The 23717-nt window shown below is 39.4% G+C and overlaps 1 protein-coding gene across 2 annotated transcripts in view; it reads left to right on the forward strand.

The window, feature by feature from the left end:
- MAST2 (microtubule associated serine/threonine kinase 2) overlaps window positions 1–23717 on the forward strand; it is a 184635-nt gene that overhangs the window by 9454 nt on the left and 151464 nt on the right. For both annotated transcript variants that reach the window (XM_050307179.1, XM_050307178.1), the window contains exons 2-3: window positions 10883–11030; window positions 14290–14432. In XM_050307179.1, the coding sequence (XP_050163136.1) occupies window positions 10883–11030; window positions 14290–14432 (291 nt within the window). The remainder of the gene's footprint in view (window positions 1–10882; window positions 11031–14289; window positions 14433–23717) is intronic.

A 23717-nucleotide genomic window follows, 5' to 3' on the forward strand; every position in this document is an offset into this window, starting at 1 on the left:
TGATTAACAGGTGCTCAAGCATGTTCTCCTTTCATCCTTTGAAAATACAACTGTCATGCTTTGAGCTCAACAAGAACGAATTAAAAACCCCTAGATTTCTAATATATTGCTTTTCCAATATGCCTTTCTGGTGCTTTGTATAATCAGAACTTGGTGCTGCTGCTTATGCATTCTGTCTTCATCACTCTCAGGGTCAGGCACGTGTAGAAGGATTGGTGGATGCCCCATCCCTGGAATTGTTCAAAGTGAGGTTGGATGGGGCTCTGAGCAACCTGATTTAGTTAAAGATGTTCCTGCCCATGGCAGGGGGGTTGGATGTGATGACCTTTAAAGGTCCCTTCCAACCCAAACCATTCTATGATTGTTATTCCAAGTTATTCCAGGCATTAAACTTGGGGTTTGCACTGAAGAGCACCCAGCTCACAACCATCAAACTGCATTTCCCTGCACTCTTTCTTAAAATCCAGTTTGTCATTACAAAGCAAGTACACAAAGGGATGAAACTGCATAGAAACCTCTGTCCTTTATGTGGCTTTCAGAGAATCCAACTTGACTAATGCAAGCAGAGTGGTAAACCCTAGGAAAGGCAAAACTGGAAGGGAGTGTGTAATGGAGATTTGTGGTGTTACTTGGGGAAAAATGCACTGATAGGTAGTGAAATAATTTCATGTCTTGCCTTGGTTTTTTGATGTTTGTTCTGTTAATCTGGTAGTTGCATGTCCTCTGTTCACTGAGGACAAGCTGAGAGGACCAGGATCAGATCTTCTTATGATTGGATCTTTTGTCCAGTTTTATTGTAAAGAAGCTTTTGTAATGCCCCAGAGCAAGGAAATGTCATCTCAAAAATGGAATACCTAGTAATTTTAGTAATTGAAATGGGTTTATTAGTCACTAAAAATCACACCATTCAATCTTTAGTGTATTTACAAGCACTTTATTATCATAAAAATAACATTTCAAGGTGGAGCCTTAGAGGAGGCCTTTAAAAGGAAATGGGGTGGTCAGAACTGATGTCAAGTGTTCTGGACAGCACCAGTTCAGAGAACAAATGAATAAATTATAATCACTGTTTTAGAGAAAGCTTATAAATGAGTCATATGGCTACTGCAGTGACTGTAGGCATTTAGATGTCTAAACATTGAGCCATAGATGGATGCAGTGACGTAATAGTAACTATGTCCTTCACTCTTTTATTAATTGACCTAAATTGGACCTGTGCAATGTGAAGATGGCAAAAATACACGATGCCTGAAAGTTAAGTTATGCATTTCAGTGAGTTACTTGTATTTTCCTTGAAGTTTGCATTTATCCCCAGTTTTGGGACAGAGGAGGATCTGTTTACAGAGTTGATTTACCAGTTTAGCAGACACTTGAGCAGAAGTGTCTACTGACTCTTTCAGTTTGAGCTCGAGGCACGGTGATGTTCAGAAACCCAACAGTTGGGCATTGTTTTTGTTCTCAGGCACAAGGGAAGAAATACATGTCTTGCCCTTGTAAAAAAAAATTGGTTTTTGTTTTTTTGGGATGGAATTGTGTTATGCTGCTTGGTGCAGAGAAGGTTTTGTGCCAGATTATAGTCTCCATTTCTTTGTGCAGCCACTGATAAGAATTGTGAATTAGTTTATCTTTGCTGTTCAATGGGATTCCTGTTAAGGAAAGCCAAGGACTGAGCAGTTGTTGAGTTTCCAAAGGTTGACTTGAGTTTGTTCAGCTCTAAAGCTGTTGGTAGTTTTATTTACAGTTTTATAATCAAACAATATTTTTTTTTCTGTTCCATATATGCAGATCTGCTATGGAGTTTGAGTGAAAATTTGTTCTTAGGGAAACTTCACTTAAGTGCTTCTTATTTTCTGCTCTGAATCGATCTGCATATCTCATTTGTGGTAGGAAGCCAGAAGGTTGCAAATGGCTCATGGAAACAAAAATATTGATGCCAAAGGACTGGAACTTTCCCTCTCCCAAACAAAACTAAATATTTATTTATTTATTTTCCATGCTGCAAATGAAGGTCTTGCACTACTACTGCTATTCAGGTCATAGCTGTGATACATAAAAACATCCTGGGCAAAAAAAATCCGTGTGGATCAAGCGGATCCCTGTAGTGCTTTCTGGTTCCATACTTTGTGAGAGGAGTGCGGTTCAAGTGAGCTTTAAAAATCACAAGGGAGTCTTAAAATTATATTATGTGTCAGTAAGCAATCATTGAATGCCCAATTAGAAAAGCCCCTTGAAGTCACCTGAGTGGTTCTCCACCAAAGTGGAGTTACCTTTTTGTTTTCTTTGTAGGCAGCTTGATTTGAAACAAAGCCCTGGAACAGCAGTTGGGTAGGGATTTCTTTCCTCCAGCCCCCTTAGTCTTGTGATAGTTTTTAAGGGCTGCATCTCACAGTGGACCAATAGAGACTTTAATTTGGGGTTGTACTTCAAATTTAATGATTCTTAACATTTTCCTTTGGAAAGTGCCCTTTTCAAAACAAGATTAGGACTCTGTGTTATGAGGAAATAAGTAATTTTTATGCAGTATTCAAATTTTATTGTTATTGTTCACTTGCCAAACTTGTATTTTCAGCTAGTATTTTAATTGTAAATACATTTTATTTGTGCCTTAGACATAGAAAATTCTATGTTGTTTTGTGTTGAGTCATGTGGTAATGCAGATAACTTCTCAGTTTTTGAAATTTGACCCGGAGATTCCTGTCTGTGATTCATAAAATCATGTAATGCATAAAATCAGGTGAAACTCTTCCACATCTATTGCTGTGAAGCAATTGTTTCTATAAATTGAATGAACTTTTAACTTATCACTGGGTCTTGTTCATTTCCCTCCCTACAAAAAACAAAAACGGAGGGAGTTTACATTCCTAATGAAAATGACTTGATTGTAACTTTGTTTATGGGCATTAAACAGAATTTACACAGGTTTATGGAGGTATTTTATGTTGTTTTGCTCTTTCTCTGTGAATGAGGCGGTAAGACCACGTTTCTAATGTGCACAAAAATAAATATAGTTGGAGAGCTGAGAGCTCACTCATTGGAAAAAAAAAAAGAGAAGCATCAGTGTTGCAGGGCATCAAGGTGCCCTGCAGAATGCTCTGGGAATTCTTTTTATAGCCAATATGAAATCATAGGTCTCTCTGCCTGCACAGCTTAAAATGCAGCTGTTTCTGCTGCTTGCCTGGTTCCATAATTCCAGAAGAAGTTCCCATCCTAAGTCTGTCTCACAGTGTAATTGTAATAAAAGCTGTTAATTTCAGTGTTTTCTGTGTAATGAATATCTCAAGAAATCTGTAAGAAACTGACAAATGAGAAAAGTTTTGGTTTGCTGATGCTGTGGATTGTGTTCTTTAGCAAATCTAAACATGCACCTCTATTTAACTGTAAAATCTAATATATAAGAATAGAGAAGATAAATGAGTGTTTAATAATGCACAGGATGCTCAAGAGAACTTGCAGTAATAGTAGTCAGTGGTGTCAGGAATATCACATGCTTGGCACATCTTCTGACTTTATTGAAAGCAAATCTTCAAAGACAAGGTGTTATTGATGTCTTATAAACCCAAATTTTATTACAAATCACATTTTTTGGGGGGGGCTCACATTTCTTTTAATCCTTACAGCAGATGAGTAAGGGTGATGAATTATAGAGTTGTTCCTGCTTTGTTTTATCTGGCCAGAAGTTAATTTCCCTGCTCTACACAACCTTTTAATGTTTGCAATCCTCATGGCAGAAGAGCAATGATAAAGGAATGATGTGGCCTTTAATGTGCAGTGCCTTTGTTCAGACTGGTTTTGTTGTCAGTGCAACCACGGAGCAACGTGTGGGGTTTTGAGCCTTGATATATTGATAGTGGTTTCTTTGAGCTCCGGAGAATTTTGGTACAGACTTTAGAGGCTCTGTTGCTCTTTCTTCTCTTGAAAAAAATTCATTTGGCTTTAGGCATTTACAAGCTGAAGTCAAGAATTACTCTACCCTTTTGTCTGTTAGGGAGATCCTGAAGCACGATTGAATACTTTGTTTAAGCCATTGTGGTGTTATTTTGTTTTCATATAAGGACCAAACATTCAAGCTGATATCATTTAATCATCAATTACCTTGTCTTCTAGACTGTGGTTCCATTAGGAATAAAATGATTCTGCATCTCAGTGACCCTCAGAAAGGGGCTAATAATGTACACAGTTGTAAATATTTACTTTTTCTTTTTAACAAGCTTTTTAATGCGTTCCTGCAGCTGGGACACTTCACAACAAAGTCAATACCACCAACTTCCCTGGTGAAACATTAAATCTTCTCGGCCATTACTTCCAATCCAAACATTCCTGGGAGTTGTTTCCTGAAGGGCTTTGATGTAAAAAAAGAATATTCTCATTGGAAGAACAAGATAATGAGGGTGTATCAGAGAGTAGAGGCTTCTGAGATTGGAAGGAAACCTTAGTTTTTTTCTTGTTTGTTTGGTTTTAACTGTGGGATTTTTTTTTATAGAAAAAATTTTAAACTTCTTGTTATTGGTGTTACAAGTGAGCTCACAGAGGTAGCCACAGGTATTCAGAATGGTAAATGTGTGCATGATGTGTTGAAAAGCATCACTGTAGCAAACAACACTTGGCTTTGCAGTCATTTTGAGAACTTACTGTCAATATTAAGTTTATATATTTACCTTTGTAGCAATGTTGGGATTTATTGCAAAGTTCTTCAAATAAATCTACTGAAGAGCAAAATACTGTGGAACTCTCCTGTCTTTAAAATGCTGGCACTTTTATATAATGTAATACAGTCTGTAAAGCTTTTCTCTCTTGTTGGTGTCGTGAACCAATATATTATAGCCCCTAAGAGGCTGTGTTGATTTAATGTAATTTTCCTTGATTCTGCTGTCTCTGGCATTTTTTAGGATGCTGCTGGCAAGTACAGGAGTTAGGCAGAAACAGTTAAAAAGAGTCTTAGTTGCAAATACTTATTTAGCCTACAATTTTGGTCACATTTGGGCTCACCTCAACTTCCTGGTGAACTGCTGGCCCTCTTCCCTAAATATGTAATGTCCAGGCTAGAAAGTTAAAGCAATCTTCAGTGCTAAACACTAAACATAAACACTACGCTAATTGCAACTCCTACAGGTAGAAATTTGGTTTGTGATCTGTTCTCTAGGCCTTAAATTTTCTTTTTTTTTTTTTTAAGTGTGTTTTAGAGTATATTAGAGCAAGCCTAATGACAGGATCAGAGGGTATGAAATACTCTTTCACTGAGGGTATGAAAGATAAGGTTATGTAAAGTGATGGGGAAAGGCTGAGAAGAAAAAGGATGCTTCTCAGATATGCACACAGTCCTGACACAACAGGCTTTTATCTTTTAAAGGACAAACAGTACAGTGTTAAAAAATAGAAAACGCAGCTTTCAGTGTTGACTGTTCTTTATTACTTTCAAAAAACTGAGAAAGTATCAAGCTGCCCTCAAGTTACATTGCTCACTGGTTATCTTCCTTACAAGATGGACTAATAATAGTGAATCCTTTGCCAGCTCATTGTAGGTAAATTGTCATTCCTTCCAACAGTTTGCTAGAATTCATTTCCAGATGACCTGAGGTCGTTATTAGGCTTAAAGCAAAGATTTCTCGTTTTTCTTATTAATGGATTAGTTGTTCATAGAAAACTTCTGAGTAGGTTCCCCACCCCCTGGCTAACAGTTTAACATGTTTTGACCTGCAGACATGAAGATTTGTTAGTCACGGCTGAGTATTTTTGCTTCTCATAGAGATCACTAGGAAATGTATATTTTTAAGTTAGTTGTAACACAGTAAGGAAATGTCCTTTGGATGATATTACATCTCAAACCTGGGCCACAAAGACAAGGCTTAAGAAGTTTTATCCGAACACTGATCTGTTGCTGATGTATCCGTCCCACTGCCTGGCTGATACTTCAGCTGGCAGTCCAAGGAAAACACATATCCACACTTACAGTATTCACCTGCCCTTTGCAGATTAAGACCTGTGCTGTGCTGCTCTCCTGCAGCACCCTTAAATGAACAATGGGGAGACAAAAGAGCTCTTGAAAACCTTTGTCACGGAATACGGGCTCGTTCTTTTATTTCCTGCTCGATTCGCGTGGCAGAACTTTCTCTGTGCAATGGAACGGAAAAAAACGACCGAGAAGGTTCCCTGGTGCTGTATTTTGAAATTACCAGATCAGGAATTTAACATGGGTTATTAAAGTGATCTTGCACATCAGGAGCCATGTTTGGTTTCTCGTCTTTTTGTCAGCAGCTATTGTTGCAATCTGTCTGGTTCTCCATCGAGCTGAGCGTGATAATCCCAATGGGAGATTTCAGGCAAGAGAAACACATTCATGTGTTATTCCAGTACCACAACTATTTTAACACTTTTTCTGTGCAAGTGTGGTAAGTGGCCAAGCTGAAAAATGCAGAGGCTCTCGCTGTTCAGGAAAAGCTTTGGCCGTTTTTCTTCATATCCTGCTATTTCAAGTTACGTGAGCAAACTTTTATGCACCTTTGTAGGGACTGATAGGAATAATCTTTGCCCAGCAAATCAAGATTGTGACCCTTTTCATCTTCAGCCCTGAGCTTTGCAGGATTCACCTGGCTGTTTGAACCTGATTTTTAACTTGTGGCAAAAGCCACAAGCCCAAAGTAAATTAAGTTCTTTATCACCTTTGAAAAGAAATTAATGGAGGGAGGCTCACAGCCCTTTTCACACGGTGTGAGCGAAGTGTTTGTCACGTGCTTGCTGATGCTTTCATCTCTAAAGCTGCAAGGACTTTTTTCTTTTGAAAAATGGAAGTGGAGACCTTAAAACTATGGCAGACTGTGCTGTGTATTCTCCAACCATTCGCTCTGGTAGTCTAATGCAGTAGTTTGAAAGCTTGTAAGCAAGATTCTATCACTGCAAAGAGTTTCTTTATTCATCCATTTGGAATGTTGTGTGAGATTTTTGTGTTCTTTGTATGCATTGCTTTGGGGCAAGGACAAGGAAAAAAATCTCTTCCTCTAGTTTTTTCTTTTTCCTTCCTTGTTTAAGAGTGGTAATGTAATCCACTGCTATTCGAACTGCAATATCAAAGCTGGGCTTTGATGGATGAGTGAAATAAATTGCAGTCTTATGAAAGACAACTCTATTGTTGTCAAGCTAAAACTTTCCCTCCTCATTGTTTTGCTGACACAATATGGGCACAGCTCTTAGAAAATGAAATTTTAAAGTGGCTGTGATGTGCTTAGCATTTTTTAAAAGAGAACTATCTCTCTGAACAGCGCTTTTTTTTCCCCTTTTTTAATATGTATTTGAAAAGTGAGTTTAACAGTATATAAACCTGCACAGTGTGATTGGAATCCCTTTCTTCAACACACTCAACACCTACGTAGTCTTCTGAATATTGCCCGAGTGATTCACGTGCTTAACAAAAAAAGGGTTTATGAGGAAATTCCCATCTGTAAAATGCACCAAATCCATCTTGTGTGGAAGACAGCTTGGATCCTTTTGGTGAGTGTGGGAAGCTGTTACCTTTCTCCAGTTCCTTTGTGGCACAAGTCCTGGTGGGAAGGAGTTGCCTGAGCTGGGGGCAGCTGTGGAAGGGATTCATGTTGAATGGAATTCATGTTTTTGAGGAGTAGCATATGCCTTTGGGCTGAGCTGAGAGGTGTGTGTAGGCAGGGTGTTGTAGCTGAGGAGAAACGGTGGTGGGAGTAGATGTGCCCTTCAGTGCTGGAGCTCCACGTGCTCCTTCAGTTGGGGAACTTTTGATGTAGATATTATCAGATCTACAAAACTTGTGTACTGTAACTCAAGAAGACATAGTAAGAATCTGTAATTATTTTTGCTGATAAAAAGAGACTCGGTAGAGGGAAAGGGAAAGAGTAGGGAAGTGGGCACATTCTTTGTCTGGTAGGGCTATGTGAATGTCTATATTTTGGGTGGAGAGAGAGAGAGAAAGATGTAGAACACAGAAATTGCTTGTAACATGACTTAGAGCACTTTTGTTTCTGACTTTAGTGCCTTTCCTTACTCTAGTGCCCCAAATGAATGAATGTTCTCATTTAGCTGCAGTTCACTGAGGAGGATTGGTGAGATGTATACATGGGTGTGTTGAAGGGGAGGTGAATGTGCACCTGAGGGGGACAAACCAAACCAACAAAGCAAACAAAACCCCCAAATCACTAACAAATATCCCCAAAACCTTGAGCAAGGGAGTCTGGTTAGAACACTTCTCTTCAAGTTAATCTTGAAATTTTAACTGCTGCTGAGTATTCTTATTAATACAGTAATCTCAAAAATGTTTTTGTACAGTCTTCTTCAGTGCAGGTGTATTTGGGGAGTGATGGGCAGCAGCCAGGTGGGCAGATGCCATTTCTAGTGGCACCAACTCCTCTGTATCCACCCCTTGCCCTCTCCCTCCCCCTGCCCCAACTCAGCTGAAGGTGGTGGAAGAGCAGCTACAGCTGCTGCATCAGCTCATCAAGCAGGACTGTGCTTCCCTTTCCTAAAGGGACCTACATGAACTGGGGAAGACAAGACAATCATGGCAATGGCCTGTGCAGGTTGAGAATGGGGAAAAAAAGCTGACTTTTTTGGGATTTCTTAGAGCAGGCAGTACCTGGACTGTGGGATGACCTGTAGCATCTTGTGCCTGGGGCCTTTCAACACAGAAGAAGTTTCAGGGAAGTAGCTGGATGCTGAGGGATGCTGAAGGATGCTGGGAACATTTGTTGGAATTGAAACAGGGAGTGTGAGAGGGTAGGCTGGATGAGGTTTTCAAGTAACTTGTTTGTAACCTGGAGTGCCCATGTTGTGTTTTCTTTGGTGTTTTTTTTTGAGGTAGGGTAACGTCAGACTGTCACAGGTGGGCAATATGTCCTATATTTTAGACAGTCTAGGCATTTAGGATATTGTGTTTTAAAGTGTGTGTGTTTCTGTATGTCTGTCTGCAGACATGAATACACATGTGACCACGTTGTGCCACCCCAAACAGAAACAGCAGAGACTTTCTGCCTTTGTTCTCTGCAGCTCGCACAGGGGTGCTGGGGTACAGCTTATATTGCAATTTAGAATTCCTCAGCTTACTCCCAAGTACAAACAGAAAGACAGGTGGCTGTCCTTTCAGCTCTCCAAATGACACAGAAGCACAGGCTGCTGGAAATGAGGGAATTCAGTGCCTTCGTGGAAAGGTCAGAGACAAATGAGAACGTTCTTTGCTCCAAGATGTGTGTGAGGAACCGTAAGATTAAAACAGTTTTCAGCTCGAGCAGTTTTCTCTACCCCGGGTCACTTGTTTCTGAGCCTCTCCCCACTCTTGCACCAACACAACTGTTTGCAGCTGGGTGGTGAACTGGGTAAGAGAACTGACCTATTTTGTTACCCAGGTGTCTCTCTTGATCTGGTTTAGACATTGTGGCGACTGAAAGTCTGACTGTAACCAGAGGAAGAAATTGTATCTAGAGCAGCCTGGGAAAGATGCACCGTTGAAGCCGATGTGGAGCAAAGCATTGCTGTCCCTCAAACAAATAACAAAGTTATTTACTGTTATGAGGTGCCAAAAGATTTCCTGATTAGAAGGAGTGGGGGGTCTAAGAAAGGTTGAGAATGAGTGACTCAGAGCTGAGTGGGAATTCTGTTTCAAATTCCAAATCTGGTGTTTGGATTTTTTTTTTTCCATGAAAAACCACTTTATTCATCTCCCTCCCCTCCCTTCCCTTCCCCTTGAGGTTTTTAAAGTGTGTACTTTTGGTCTGGATTTGACAGTTTGAGACAGAACACTGTAGACTGAATAGATTTGAATTAATGACTTTAGAAATAGATTTAGACTGGAATCTGCAATTTTTAATTAAAAGCTTCAACTAGTTTCTGATTTAAACACGATTTAAAACTGTGTTAAATTGTGCGGTGATGTATCATGCAGGGGAAGTTTATTTTCTGCCTCAAATGAGATTTCATGAGGATAAGCATGGCTTGAAGTGCTGCACAGCTAATGAGAGGCATCTGAAATAAAATGGAGCAGTCCATTAGGACACGTGGAATGTTTCACTGCAGAGAAGGGAGGGCTCAGCAGTTCGTCTGTGTGGGCTGCAATGGAAAGTGTCACATCCTCAAATCCGTGTCTGATAGCAGTGCTCATAATTCTTCTTTGGGTGTGGAATGAGAGAGTTTGACACCTCCAGAACAATGAAATGCAGGAGGAAAGCACTCTGGTTGTGCTTCACACTGTCCTGCCTACGCTATTTTGATTGAAATTTTGCTTTATGCTGTGAAAGGAGTTCACGTGTGTGGGAGTGTTTCTGACAAATACCTGTCTAATTTTGTTTGTAGTAATAACAAAGACATTGCACAAAAGGATGATCTCTATCCTAATTATTATTTAGTTATACATGTGGTCTTCGTAGAGCTGCAATTTATAACAGGAGTTTTAGGTTGCAGTAGACATTGCAACAGTTTCTTTATAGGTACATTACTCATAGACAAGATGGGGAAAATATTCAAGAAAATTGGAGAAAGTACTCTTTGCTTTAGAGGAAGTAGCTTGAACCAAAGCTGAGCCTGTTTTATCAGTAGCCTTTTTTCCTATGTACTGTAAGAGAAGAGAACTGCTGTAGCATAATTGCCTTTTTCTGACTATTATTAATGATATTCCTTACAGCAGTAGTGTTCAAGGACCACAGTTGACTGGGATGTTGTGATGTGTGTTCCACGCAGATATGGGACACAAAAGAGGGGGATTTACAATGTCAAATTTGGTTGTTTTTTTTTTTTCTTTGTTGGTGTGTGGGGTGGGGTTGGTTTGTTTGTGGTTTTTTTAGTCACTCTCCTTTATGCTTTGGAGATTCTGTGTTTCAGACAACAAGATACTGAGCTGTCATTAACAAACTTCCACTTGTTTTTCTTTCCACAGGAGATGATAACGGAGTCCACTCCGCTGCGTTGCAGGAAGCTCAGCAACCCTGACATCTTTTCATCTGCTGGGAAAACCAAGCTCCATCGTCAGCTAAGTCAGGATGACTGCAAGCTACGAAGAGGTAGTTTGGCAAGTTCTTTGTCAGGTATGCCATTTTCTAAAGACAGCACTTGTTGGGATTAAAGATGCAGTGTTACTTGTTGGCATAGCAGTTGTAATAAAGAAGTCACTTCTTAAAAACTAGAGGTGACCTCTTGTTGGCAGGGCATGCAAGGTTTTATGTAAGAGGAAGATGTGGAAAAATATTAGTAGAAAAGAGTGAAAAGGGGAGTCTGGGTTTGGACTGAAATTCCACAGCAGTGATGCATTCTTGCCCCTTTTAACATCAGCAGAGAATGTAAGCTTGCCTACTTTGCCATCTTGTTTCTGATTGGAAAGCTGACTTTTGCATCAGGTTCAAATTATTATTTAGTTTCTTTTTGGCTTCAAAAACAAGCAAAAATGTAATTCAAAATAAAAACCTTGCTTACTGACTAGATTCTTTTTCAGTTTGTGTAAAGTTTGGGTTTTTTCTTGTGAAGGCAATATTTCAGCCCTGTCAGAGATTTTAGTTTGTCAACTCTAGAACCATGGAGTGGGCATAGGCGAGTAATTAGCCAAAAAAAAAATGGACCAAGCTCAGTAGTTTTCTTTTGTTATCAAAAACTTTATTTGTGGGCTAGGGCATAGTTTTACAATTGTTTAAAGCTGAAATCAAAGTCTGTGATGCTGGAATTAGAGCGTACAGAGCTGCATGATCAGTCTAGAATGAAATGGCTGATATGCCCCAATGCTGCTGTTTTGGTGGAGGGTTAACTTGCAGCCCATTTCCTCCCTAATTAGGCTCACTGTTTGCCTATTTGCATGTTAGTGCAAGAACTAGAAGAGTTGAAAACTCTCAGGTGGGAGGGGAAGAGGGTGAAACCACCCTTTTTGGCATCAGCATGGGCGTCCGTGATTGTGAAAATACATCCAGTCCTGGTCCCTTCGTCTTTTATCAGAGGAAGATAAATATTTTCATGTTTGAAGTGTTAGGTGTAATAAAATTAAATAAGCAATAAAGTATGTATGTTTTATTTTGGCTTGGCCTTGGCTTCGTGTTTTATTTGTAAGAAGTGGCTAGTTTCTGAAAAATGGAAACATCCATCATGTTTTGTATTCAGGTAGGGTTTGCTCTCCAAGGTAGGTTAATCACTAGAGGAAAACAGAAGTGCATGAACTACACAGCTGTTGGCTGACTGCAGTGGCCCAAGTCAGTACCATCATTTACCTTTTTTTTTCCTTTTTTTTTTCCTCTTGAGTAGGGGAAAGCAAAATAAATAGAAGGAAGCAGGAAAACTGCAAGTCCTGCTCTTTTGTTGATTCTCATTTCAGAACAAAAAATTGACAAGAATTCTATATTCTCCAGAACTTGTTGCTTCATCTTAATGACTTTTCAATCTACTACAGCCTGATTCGGGATGGGGTAAAGACCCCAACAAGATTGATCTGACCCAACTGGATAAAGAAAATGTAGATGTTCAGATGTATATTTTCAGTGTGGGTGTTTGGAATGTGTTTAGAACTTTAGGCATGATAGGGAAAGGCTTTAGCTTAAAGCTCCATCCTGAAAACGATTCCACCTTATTTTTTGCAGCAGAATCAAAGGAGTGTAGATGATTGTGCGTGCAAAGTATGCACAATCCATGTATGCTTGGCTGAGATTTGACTCTTGATGGAATTCTCTCCTCCTGGATTCAGGTTTAGTGGAACTAAAAGGAGATATTGATAACTATATCTTGTGGAGACTTAAAGTTGTTCTTGCTCTCAGGCACAGTGAGATAATGATGTTATTGACTGGCTATTATAGGATATCTTTGTTAGTGCTGTACAGAGGTAAATACAGCAATCTACATTTCTGTGGTTTTAGAACTCTGTGGACAAGAGGAGTCATAGTATTTTTACGTTATCTTGAAAATGAACCAGCCATGAAAATCATGTCCACAGCTGAAAGCAGCTTGAGTGGGGCTAGGAAAAAATGTACTCATATGCTGTGTCTCTGTTCCTTGGCCAAAGCTGAGCCTGCTCGTCTCTCACACACTTTGACTCATTCTGTTGGTGTGTGCTTGACCCATTGCTCATAACTGTCACAAAAAATGAAGTAAACAAGTTATAAAAAGAAAAAAAAAAAAAAAAAGACACCACTTCCACTCCCTGTCCCCCTGCATCACAGCTAATCACCTTATATGCCAGTCTTCCAAATATGGCAGCCACCTCCATGGAATGGATGTAATAATTCACTCCTAATTCTAAGGTGAAGTTGAATTTGTAAAATAGCTTTCTGCCTCAGAGAAAATAAGTATTTTTCTACAGCACCTATGTGATTAAAGGTGTAGACTTCTTCCTGCTGCTTATTGCCATAAATGCCTTAGTTCCCTGTGATTCCTGAGCATGTAATAATCTGTTGAATGCAACTGTATTCACCATGCTTGGAAGGACGTGTGTTGTTCAGTCCCATAGTTGTAATTTTAAGGAAAAGAGGAATTATCCACTCCCATTTTGCAGATGGTGAAACTGAATTACAGAGGTTGACTGACCAGAGTTGCAGAGGAAGTCATCTGGAAGCTAATAACTGAACCCAGATTCACAGGCTTCTTCACTTATGTGTTTTTAACCACAGAAATATCTTTCTTCTTTTTTTCTTTCTGAATGACACTGTACATAAAAGGAAGCTGTCAAGCTCCATGGAGTCAAAATATGACCTACTTTGACTTTGGTTCTTTCTCTCTGTGGAAATTTACTGCTTGGCATTTTTGAAAAAGGAGAGTTATATTGACTAGAAGAAAAAAATGTATTGAGCAGAAAATATCCGTCCATGGTTCAAAGCAAGACAATATTTAAACATCCACTGTATTATGATTACAGCTGCCTGAAATGTGGTGTGGGATGTTCCAGTGGTAGGAGAAGGGTGGGGATGTCTAGATGACTAAGCTATTTAGAGGAGATAATATTTTACAATTAGGAATGCATTTTCAGAAGAATTTTTACAGTGATACTAAAGAGATTTTTGCCTCTGTGTAAGGCAGCAAATATTGTTTCCTGTGTGTAAAATATAGAAAGGTGTGAAGTGATAGAAGTCTGTTTTTACAACGTTTTTGGATTTCCCCATTATCTCATAATGTAGATTTTTTGGAAATTGTTAGTTAGCAAACAGAATGAATTTACTGGAAGGGTGCTCTTACAAGTTCTAATCTACCAAAATCCTGAAATTGCTTTTATCATTAAATGCTTTTTCTTCGCGTGCAGTGTTTGTTCTCAGCTGTGTAGTTGGAACTTGCAAACTTGTTTAAAAACAAGCTGATGGTATTTTGATTTTATTTTTAAAGGAAAACAGCTACTTCCCTTATCAAATAGTGTGCACAGTGGAGTGGGACAGACAATATGGCAGCCTCCTGGAGATACCTCCAACCTGGTCCGCATGAGAAATCAGTCTCTAGGACAATCTGCTCCTTCACTTACTGCTGGTTTGGTGAGTGAGTCTGGGAATACTCGTGACCTTCTTGTGCTATAAAAAGTGATGTGTGTGATCCTGTGCTTTAGTTTTCACCTTGTTTTCCCTGCTCCTGCTCGTTGAATGCAGCATTTTGTTCCTGTGGGGCGTTTTAGGATCGAGGGTGAGTTAGGGTGAGAATACATTTGTTTATTTGCTCACCCAAAAATTGTGTGTGTGAAGAATAATTTCTTTTTGGGGATGCTCCTTCTCAGTGCTACTTAAGCTGCCTGATACCTGAAAGAAATATCAGTGGAAGTCCAGGGAGATGTGAACGTGGGAACCCAACCATTTAAAACAAATTTAATTGGGAAGCAGCTTTCTGAATAGCTACCCCTGCCTGTTTCCTTGGGGATGAATCTGAAAGGGATAACTGTCCCAAGGAATTGAAGAGCTGGAATTGCCCTCTGCTCTTCTGCGTGGTTACTGTCAAAAAAAGAAGAGGAAAATGTGGGGAGAGACACTCAGGTGACTACAGTCAAGTGTGAATTGCACACCAAAAGGAACATACATTTTGTTTGCAGATGTTCCTTGTTACCTCTGAATATCTAAAATCACTGAAGTGTGAGGAGAAGAAAAAATACAGGAGTAGGAAAAGATAGTTACTTATGAGCAGTCACATATGCAACAGAAATTGTTGGTAAATAGTAGATTAAAAGCAAAGGTGAAATCCTTTTCTGCCAAACTTCTACAGAGCTGCTTGTGTAACAAGTTTGACTTAAATGAGAAAATTTTGGTGTGCTCTACTTAGAGAGCTGCAAGTAACTGGATGATATTGTAATAATATAACATTGTAAGACTGTTTAGAAGTAATGACCCCCTTAAGTAAAAGGGTGTACCTTGGATATAGCCCAAAGAACAGTTTTTGGGGACCCCAGACAGTTTGGCACCACCAGGCTATGAGAGGAAACGTAGGTCTTTATAGTTCAAAAAGCCACTGGTTTGTGTTACAACTAATTTTGATTTCCCAATGAAGTACTTGTAGTTGTGGCCTTTTCAGACATGTTACTATATTGAAATTCTTCTGATTTGATTTAATTGTATTGTGTCTTAATTTGGTGCCTGTTCAGCGTTTGCCTTAAATTTATGTCCTTGCCAGTGGTTCTAAATTCAACTGTATCAACAGAAAGTGAAAATGCTTGTGTGAACTTGGCATATAAGTATAATTATCTGATGGGGATTAAAAAAATGAAGATGTTAAAATACAGGCTTGTTCTCTAGAGGCAGACAAATGCCTTGAAGCTTCACATCTTAAGTTAATGAAAATAACTGTACTTTGAAACAAAGCATTAATTCTCAGATATTTGATTTGGAATACTAGGTTGTTGCTTAACAGCTGTGTGCAGCTCAGCAAGCTGCAGATGTTTGCATGTTACAATTCTGCATATTATTAATATGATGTGCTTTCAGTTTGTCACGGCAGTGTTTGTGCTGTCTATCAAATGTTCTGATACAAACACCATGCCAATAAGTTATTTTGAAACAAACCCCCCAGAATTTTAGATCAGTAAAGCAGAGAAATTAATCTTATAAATCCAGTATTTGTCCCTCTGTGATGGTGTTTAGGTGCTGAACGATCCAGTCACTGTTCTGTGTCTCATGGTGGGCTGGGTGTTCATTACAGTTGCAGTTAATTAAGCCTAGAAAATGAAAAATTTTTATACCAAGTGGGTTTCAAAAGCAATGAGTAAAGAGCTGGTCACAAGATGAGCACCTAATTAAATGCAGTGAGTCCTGGGATCTTGGAGCTGGTTACACGTTTGCAGCTGTTTTAATATGCTTGTGGTATTGAAATAAGTTTCACAAATTAGAATAGCAAAAGGTCTCTTGCCAGTATAATTAATCTTCTTTGAAGAATAGCTCTATTAAGAGATGAGTAGGTTCAATAATGCAGAGTGTCATTTTAATATGCCAGTCTTGACTGCTAGAGCATTTAATTTTTTTATTATTTGTTATAATACAATAGTTGGATAGCTAGAGAGAAGTGAAGTGTGGTATGGGAAAGCCAGAACCCTCAAAGCTCTGTTGATTGTTTCTGCTCCATCTTTATGGCACTGCAGGTATCAGTAGATTTCCTTTGCTAAATTGCTTTGCTGGCATTGAGTAATGTGGTTTTTTAACTTTCTAACCACTACTAATCCTACAGATTGTTTACAGTGCTTAAACTGCATTCTTTTCCGCTTTGAAAGTATTTGCAAAACAAAAAGATAAAGTAACAATAGCAAATCTTCAGAAATTACTGTGCAACCTCTGGAACGAGGCTGATAGCTGGACTGCTTATCAGCAACGAGTCCAGAACTGGAAATACATCAAATTCTATCTTGCTAAACTACATAAGCACAATTTATTGCTGGGCAGAATCTTTCAGCTCGTGCACGTGTGACAGTGTGGATTAATGTGTCTGTGCAGCAGTTGCCATGAGATCCTTGGCTTGAGAAAGAAGCCAGGGCAGGGTGAGGGCTGTCCTTGTGGAATGATAGGTGTTGATCTGATCTGTGTGCCTTCTAAATATACGTGAGGATTTCACAGCACGACCTTCAGCTCAGCATCTGCCCTTAAGGCAAATGGCTCTGATCCTAAGAGATTGAATTCTGGTGGAGAGTGTCCTCTTTAAGACTTTTAAATGCCTAAAATAGCTGAGGAGGTAATCAGAGGAAATGACATAAAGCATCACTGTGGGCATCTCAGTGGTGTTTCCTGCTCTCAAGACCCAAATATAGTAAAAGATGTGGGCACAGGGAATGTATATAGAGTTTGTGTTTAAGGAACAGAAGGGTAGTTTTGTGGAACATCTTTTATGGCTTAATTTGGGGGTTTATTTATCTGAAATCTTACCCTGCTGTAAAAAGAGTTAGAACGTGCACTGTGTTTGGAAGGAAAATGATGTGAAAGATCAGAAATATGGATGCATTCTCTTATGAAGAAAGATATGAAGAGCATCAGGGTTTGTAAATTTTAGAAAGGGAAAGGAGCCTGTGAAGAGAAGGTTGTGATTGTTGTAGAGGAGGTAGATTGGGAGTGTCTTTCGTGCAACTATTCATTTTGACAGAACTCAGTGTGAATGAAATTGATTTCCAGAAGTGCTGCTCTAAGATGTTAATATTCCAGGGCTGGGGCATTTGTGGGTGGGCAAGGGATGATTTTCCCCTCATGCTTATTAAGGACAGGTTGCTCAACTGGAGCACTGCACTAATGCTGAATATGCATCTACATTTGTGGAGAGAGATGAGAGTTTTATGTGTGTGTGTCCTACCACCTGGCACCTCAAGGAGCATCTCAAGCACTGTCTTGGGGGTTTTGTGAAAGAAATATCTGACAGCCTGCAACCCATTAATTAGGACTATGTCTTACATGCATTGCTCACCATTTAATGCCTGGAAAAGCTTCAGCTGTTCCAGGAATAAGAAACCATGCACGCTCCTTCTGCCAACTGTGGCCATAGGGAAGCATTTGAAGAAGCCTGTCAGTGGGAACTTAGATATGTTTGTGAAAGAGATTTTGAAACTTTTTTTTTTTTTAAATACTTCCAAGCCTCAGCTTTCTGAAGTGCTCCCAGTATGGAACTGAAACTTGAGGTACCCCTTGAACTGAAAAACTGAACGTAATTTTTGAAAAGGAGGTTGAGGATTCCAGCTGGTTGGTTGCAGTTCTGCCTTTAGATTAAACTTTCTTCCTTATATTCTGTACCTCATGGGATGTGGTCACAGCCATTTCTTCATCTTCAGAGCTGAAGGCTGCTGACTAAGCAGTTGGTGCTCCATTAATCCTCTGATGTCAGACTTGCAAGATTTCCTTGTAGGGTCAGCCTCATCTCAGAGAATTTCAAATGACTTAGGGTTTTACATTTGCTTTCTAAGGTGATGATTTAACCAACATGAAGCTATGGCATATTCACTGTGGTTGTAGAGAGTGCCAGATGGTTCACCTTTCCCTGGTGTTGTTCTAGAAGAAATAGTAAAAAACTCAAGCTCCTTAGATTTGGAATTATAATAATGATCTGGAGGGTAGAAAAGGCTCAAATGCAGCGACTTGAAATTACCAACAAGCTGAGGAACTTCCTGTGTTGAATAACACTGAGGTGGTGATGCTGTCTGTTCAGTTCAGATGATTTATTGTGAACATTTAGTTCCCCAAAGCTGTGTGGATTAGGCAATACCGAGTGGAATGGGGAGAATGGGTCATCCTTGTGGTGTTGGGTCCTTGGCTCAGCAAGTAACTTAGTGACTGAGACAGCCTTTGCCCTGTGGCAAGTTACTTTTGATATCCAAGTTGGGGTGTGCTTTTTAGATGTAGGGGAGAATACTGACTATTTATTTTCTAAACTTTTGCTCCTTTGCTTTTTTAATTTCATTAGTAGATATATTAGGAATATAATCACTTGTTCCTAAAACATAAACTTCCCCTAACAGTCTATTTCCCCTGTGCAGGGCGGGGGAAGAAAATTAAAAAGAAAATTCAAGTTTGTGTTATTCCTGGCTATAAAGATGAGTGGCTAGTTGGCTACAAATTTGAATGAGTGAGTAATTCTGTAGGTAATTCTCTTTAAATTCAGGTGGAAGTGGAATTTAATGGCTATGTTGTAATCAAGCCTGTGGAGGGGTCTGTGGAGCTGGGTTGCCATCTGCTGGTGTGCCGGGACTGGGGACGGGAATCGTGAGCTCCACGATCCAAGCCAGCTTTTGCCAAACGTTTTCAGAGGTCCTGGTAATTATTAGTGGTTTTGCAGCACGGGCATGTTATTTCTGGGACCGTGTCCCACAGGAATCACTTGCTAATAACCAGCTTTTTTTCCTTTAGCTGGGCTATGAGTTCCCTTCGTATTGTAATGCTGTACCGTGGCTTGCAACATCACTTCTCTGGCAACAGAGAGATGGAAACTAGGATGGCTATGAATCAAATAACATTTATTTAAAAAAAAATAATCATTTGGAGGTGGTTTTATAACGGGTTTGCAATTTTTGGGTGGGAAGGCGTGTTGTGCTCCCGCCTCTGGCCTGGCGGTGGCGCTGCAGCCCCGGCCGTCCCGCCGCGGGCCCTGCAGATCCCACCCCGACCCCCATCCCGGGCTGGAGCCGGGGATGCTCTCCCGGGGGAGTTAATCATTCAAAAGGCCTGGCGAAGTGCAGTGGAACTGCTGGACTTCCAGCTTTACACTCCGCTTCAAAACCCCTCCTTGTTATAAAAGAAAATTCTCTGGCTCTCCTGCTTAGCCTCCAGTGCTTTAGTGGGTTTGCAGTTTATTATTTAGGATTTCTCTGCTTTATGCACCCAGGCACCTGGGTTGTTAATCTCACAGGGGTGAGGTCTTGGAAGGAATAGAGTTTGTAGTGACTAGCAGAGACCAGGTATATGACTAACAAATTAAATATTTTTTTATTAAATAAGTTTACAAGCCACATTATCTGATCTTCCACCCCACTCTCCACCTCTCTGCTCGATGTGTGTGCTGGCAGTGAGATGAGTGCATAGAGCTTTGATTTCTATCTCCTCACAAAAGAATTAGATGTAATCTCTGTGCTTTTATCGAAAAATACAATACTAGTTGGGGGACAAATCACTAATGCCAGTTGTGCATAGCACTACCTCCTGCTGGTTGCCTGGATACTTATTATGGAAGCAGGCATTTGAATCAGATGGGAAAACTTCATTTACATTTGTGTCTTCTGAAACTGAAAGCTGCTCTTTTCCCAAAATGTTTTGTCATAGATAATTTTTTTTGCCACTTTCAGGTGGTAGCATGTTGGCTGTTTAAATATTGCTCCATACAACTGAAAATATTTTTGTTTAAGGTTAATCATTACAGTTGATAAAGACCATAAATTGTTTCAGAGTAAAGAACTTCCAGTTCTTGACTATGCAAGAATATATTTAATATTTTTATGTTAGAAAAGGAGAAGACAGCAGAAACTATGGCTGCATGAATGAACGGATTTTATTACTATATGAAGGCATGGAAATTGTGTTTTAAATTGTCAGTTGTAATTGTAATAACCTGAAATGGGAAGTAAGTGGATTTCCAAATTAAGACCATGTGTGGAGTCTAAGTTTATGCATACTAATTAGACATTTGCATTTACATACTCTGCAGAGTCTATTGGTGAATTTTTGAGAGCTTGGGTACATTATCAATTTTGGGATTTGGGCAGGGTTTGAGGAAGAAGTAGGGAGCAAGTTCTGGTCATTGGGCAGTGTTTAGAGTGTTGCAGGGACTTACCTTTGTCACAACTTTTAAGTGTCTCTGGTAGGAAAACAAAAATGCATGTGCTGTGTGTTTTCATGATAGATTCAGGTCACATGCTTCACAGAGGCATCCAAAACTGATAGTCCTGATTGGTTTTTCACTAGGAAACTTCATTCTGAATAATTCATGTACAGAACAGGAAATAATTGTGATAAATTCTGTACTAAAGTTATATTTACTATATAGTGCATGTTACTTAAACGTAGTCAGCATCTTGCTCTGAAGAAACTTCAGCATATTACTTAAACACAGTCAGCATCTTTTTACTCCCTTCAGTTAAGTGAATTCCATTTTGGAGTGGACTCATTGGCTTGAAGGAGATTTTCATATTAGAGAGAAAATTTGAACACCCTTCCCGTGTAACCTGAGGCTTGTCATTGTAGGAAATATGAATTCATAAAGCTTGCCTTGTGATAATTGTTAGGCACTAGACTGTCAGTTTGAATGATTGCAGTTCTCATTATCTTCAGATGCTGCATGTTATTTTTTTTTTGTCTGTGAATATGTTGAATTGATTTTTGGCACATGCAGTCAGTTCTCTTCCTGACAGCAGCACTATTGTAGGTGTAAAGTTAGAAACTGCTGTAGTGAGCATGGAAAATTAGCTTTTTAGCTTGGGGAGCTGTGGGGAACTTAAAATACAGTTATTCAGTCTGTCTTGAACACACATTGTTGCTGAGTGAGGCTTTGTTTCATGAGGATTGTTCTGTGGTTCTTAATGACCTCTACATAAAAACCATAATGATAGGCATAATAAAAGTTCTTGGTTTTAATTTAAAGTAGTTGAAAATTGGCTGTTTTATTTTGGTGATTTTTGGCAGATATTTCCATGGAAAGGCACTGTGAGATATCTGCATTTAGTAGTTTAGTATGGCTGTTTTCTGTGTCTGGTAATACTTCTCAAAACTGTCTCCTAGGATGTGATAGTAGGAGGATTGGCCTTAAAAAATGAAATATTTTGTTTGCTTAAGTTTCAAACTGCTTCCTTCCAGAAATGCAAACTGTTTTGAGCTTCAGGACATCTGTACTAATCCCCCATAGCATTTTGACTAAGCAAAAGCTTTGGAGATGCTCTGTAAATTAGTGGCATAATCCTCTGTGTTTGGCTGGTTCTTGCTTGGTATGTTTTCCTGTGCTGTGTCATTTTGGTTTCTCCATACCATGGAATGTGTCTTTCCAGCCACAGAGACACAGTGATGGCTTATTTTACCACTTGGAGGACAGTGGGAATGCAGTGGGTTATGTGCATCACCTCTGAAGAGCTGCAGCTCCCAATCTTCCCTAACAGTTAATCTAAAATCCTCATTACTTTGGGATTACTGGAGGGGGAGAGGTGAAATCTCTTGGCAGAGATAAGGGTAGCCTTGTAAGTGAAACATGGTACTAAAACCTGAGACTTATGCAACAGTCCTGCTACCTGAACTTTGATAAACTGAGATACAGGCAGGTCAAGTCCCTTGGTCACCTGTAGAGCCGAGAGTAAAGCACACACCTCACAGACTTGCTGTAAATCTCAGTTTACTCATGTTTGGAGCTCAAATGGATGGTGCAGTGGCTGTTTATAGAGTGCTGGTATATCTTTCTTTTTTCTGATTGTGTGCAAGATATTTAGATTTTCCAGTCAGTTGTTCAAAAGCTGAGGCATTCCGTGATCTCCCACCCGGCCTTGCTGTGTTTTATTGCTAACCCGAGCATTTCTGCATTCATTGTGAGATTCAGACTCTTCCCTGGTGGGCACTGCAGGCTCCTTGTGCTGTGAGAACATGGGGTATGAATTCAGAATAAACATTACATTGGCAAGCTTGATTTAGAGTCAATAACTGTAGTTCCTACCTTTATGAACAGAAACTAGGATAAATAATGGCCAGGTGTTTGCTTGGAATTGTTGTATACTGTAGGGATAGATGAGGAGAATTCCTGTATTGTGGCTTTTTTGATGGATATGAATTTTTTTCACTGAAAGCTCTTTAGCCACCAAGTGTATCATGCACAGTTTGCTGAGAGGGTGCCACATGTGTTCAAAATAAACCAGCTTACCTGAGCTGATTTATTAGTAAATAGTGTGGAACAACTGACTGAGGGACTTCTGCTTTTGCTAGTGATTGCAATGACCAAGTTCCCATGAAAAAGAAAGATTTTATGTTCATCATGAATATAAAACACTGTCATGTTGAGACTGTGGTGTGAGTGTGCAAAAAATGTGTGTCAGTGTGAACTCTGTTATTGGCAAGGAGGAATGTTTATAACAGAGGATTGAAAGATGTGCAGGGTTTCAGATCTGTCATAAAAGGATGTGAAATGTAATTAACCTAAAATAACCTTTTAAAATATTTTTCGAGCCTGATAAATTAAATGAGCTGTTGAGATCACTTAATGAGAGACTTTAATTTTATACCTTAAATAATATCCTATTAAAATCCTCAAGATCTTGCTTTGTGATGGAATCCACTGAGATTTACATTTTCACAATGACCTCATGATTCAGTAACATTGTTAATATATTTGGTGCATATTTGAGGGGTAAGGTCTAGGTTAATGGCAACATTTATTCTTTAAGTGCTTGAAGCCACAAAGCTCTAATTGAAGATAGGAATGTTCAAACCTCATTATTTTAATGTGGTCATACAGCATAGTGACACTAAAAGTAGTTATATGATGAACTCCTAGGACAAATTATGAACCCTGCCCATGAAAACAAATTATTATGTGAAACTTGGAATTAAAATTCTTTGCCTTGGAGTTTAAATAAAACATGAAACTTCAGGTTTCACACAGTCCCTGTATTTGTCTTCACTCAAAATTCGCAATAAGCAATAATAAAATTAGCAATTAGCAACAATAAATTTGCATGCCTTTAACACAGAGAACACTGCTGTGATTGTTTACACAAAGTTACCAGTGCATGCACTAAACCTCTCACCCAAACCCACTCAGACACTGTGATGTGCCTTTCGAGATAGTTAAGCCTGCAGAGGTACTTTCGGCCAAATTTGCACCTCCAAGTTCCTAAATATCGGTAATTG

This window comes from Myiozetetes cayanensis, unplaced genomic scaffold (assembly GCF_022539395.1).
Source record: "Myiozetetes cayanensis isolate MyiCay16 unplaced genomic scaffold, myiCay2020 scf12, whole genome shotgun sequence".
NCBI classification, from domain to species: Eukaryota; Metazoa; Chordata; class Aves; order Passeriformes; family Tyrannidae; genus Myiozetetes; species Myiozetetes cayanensis.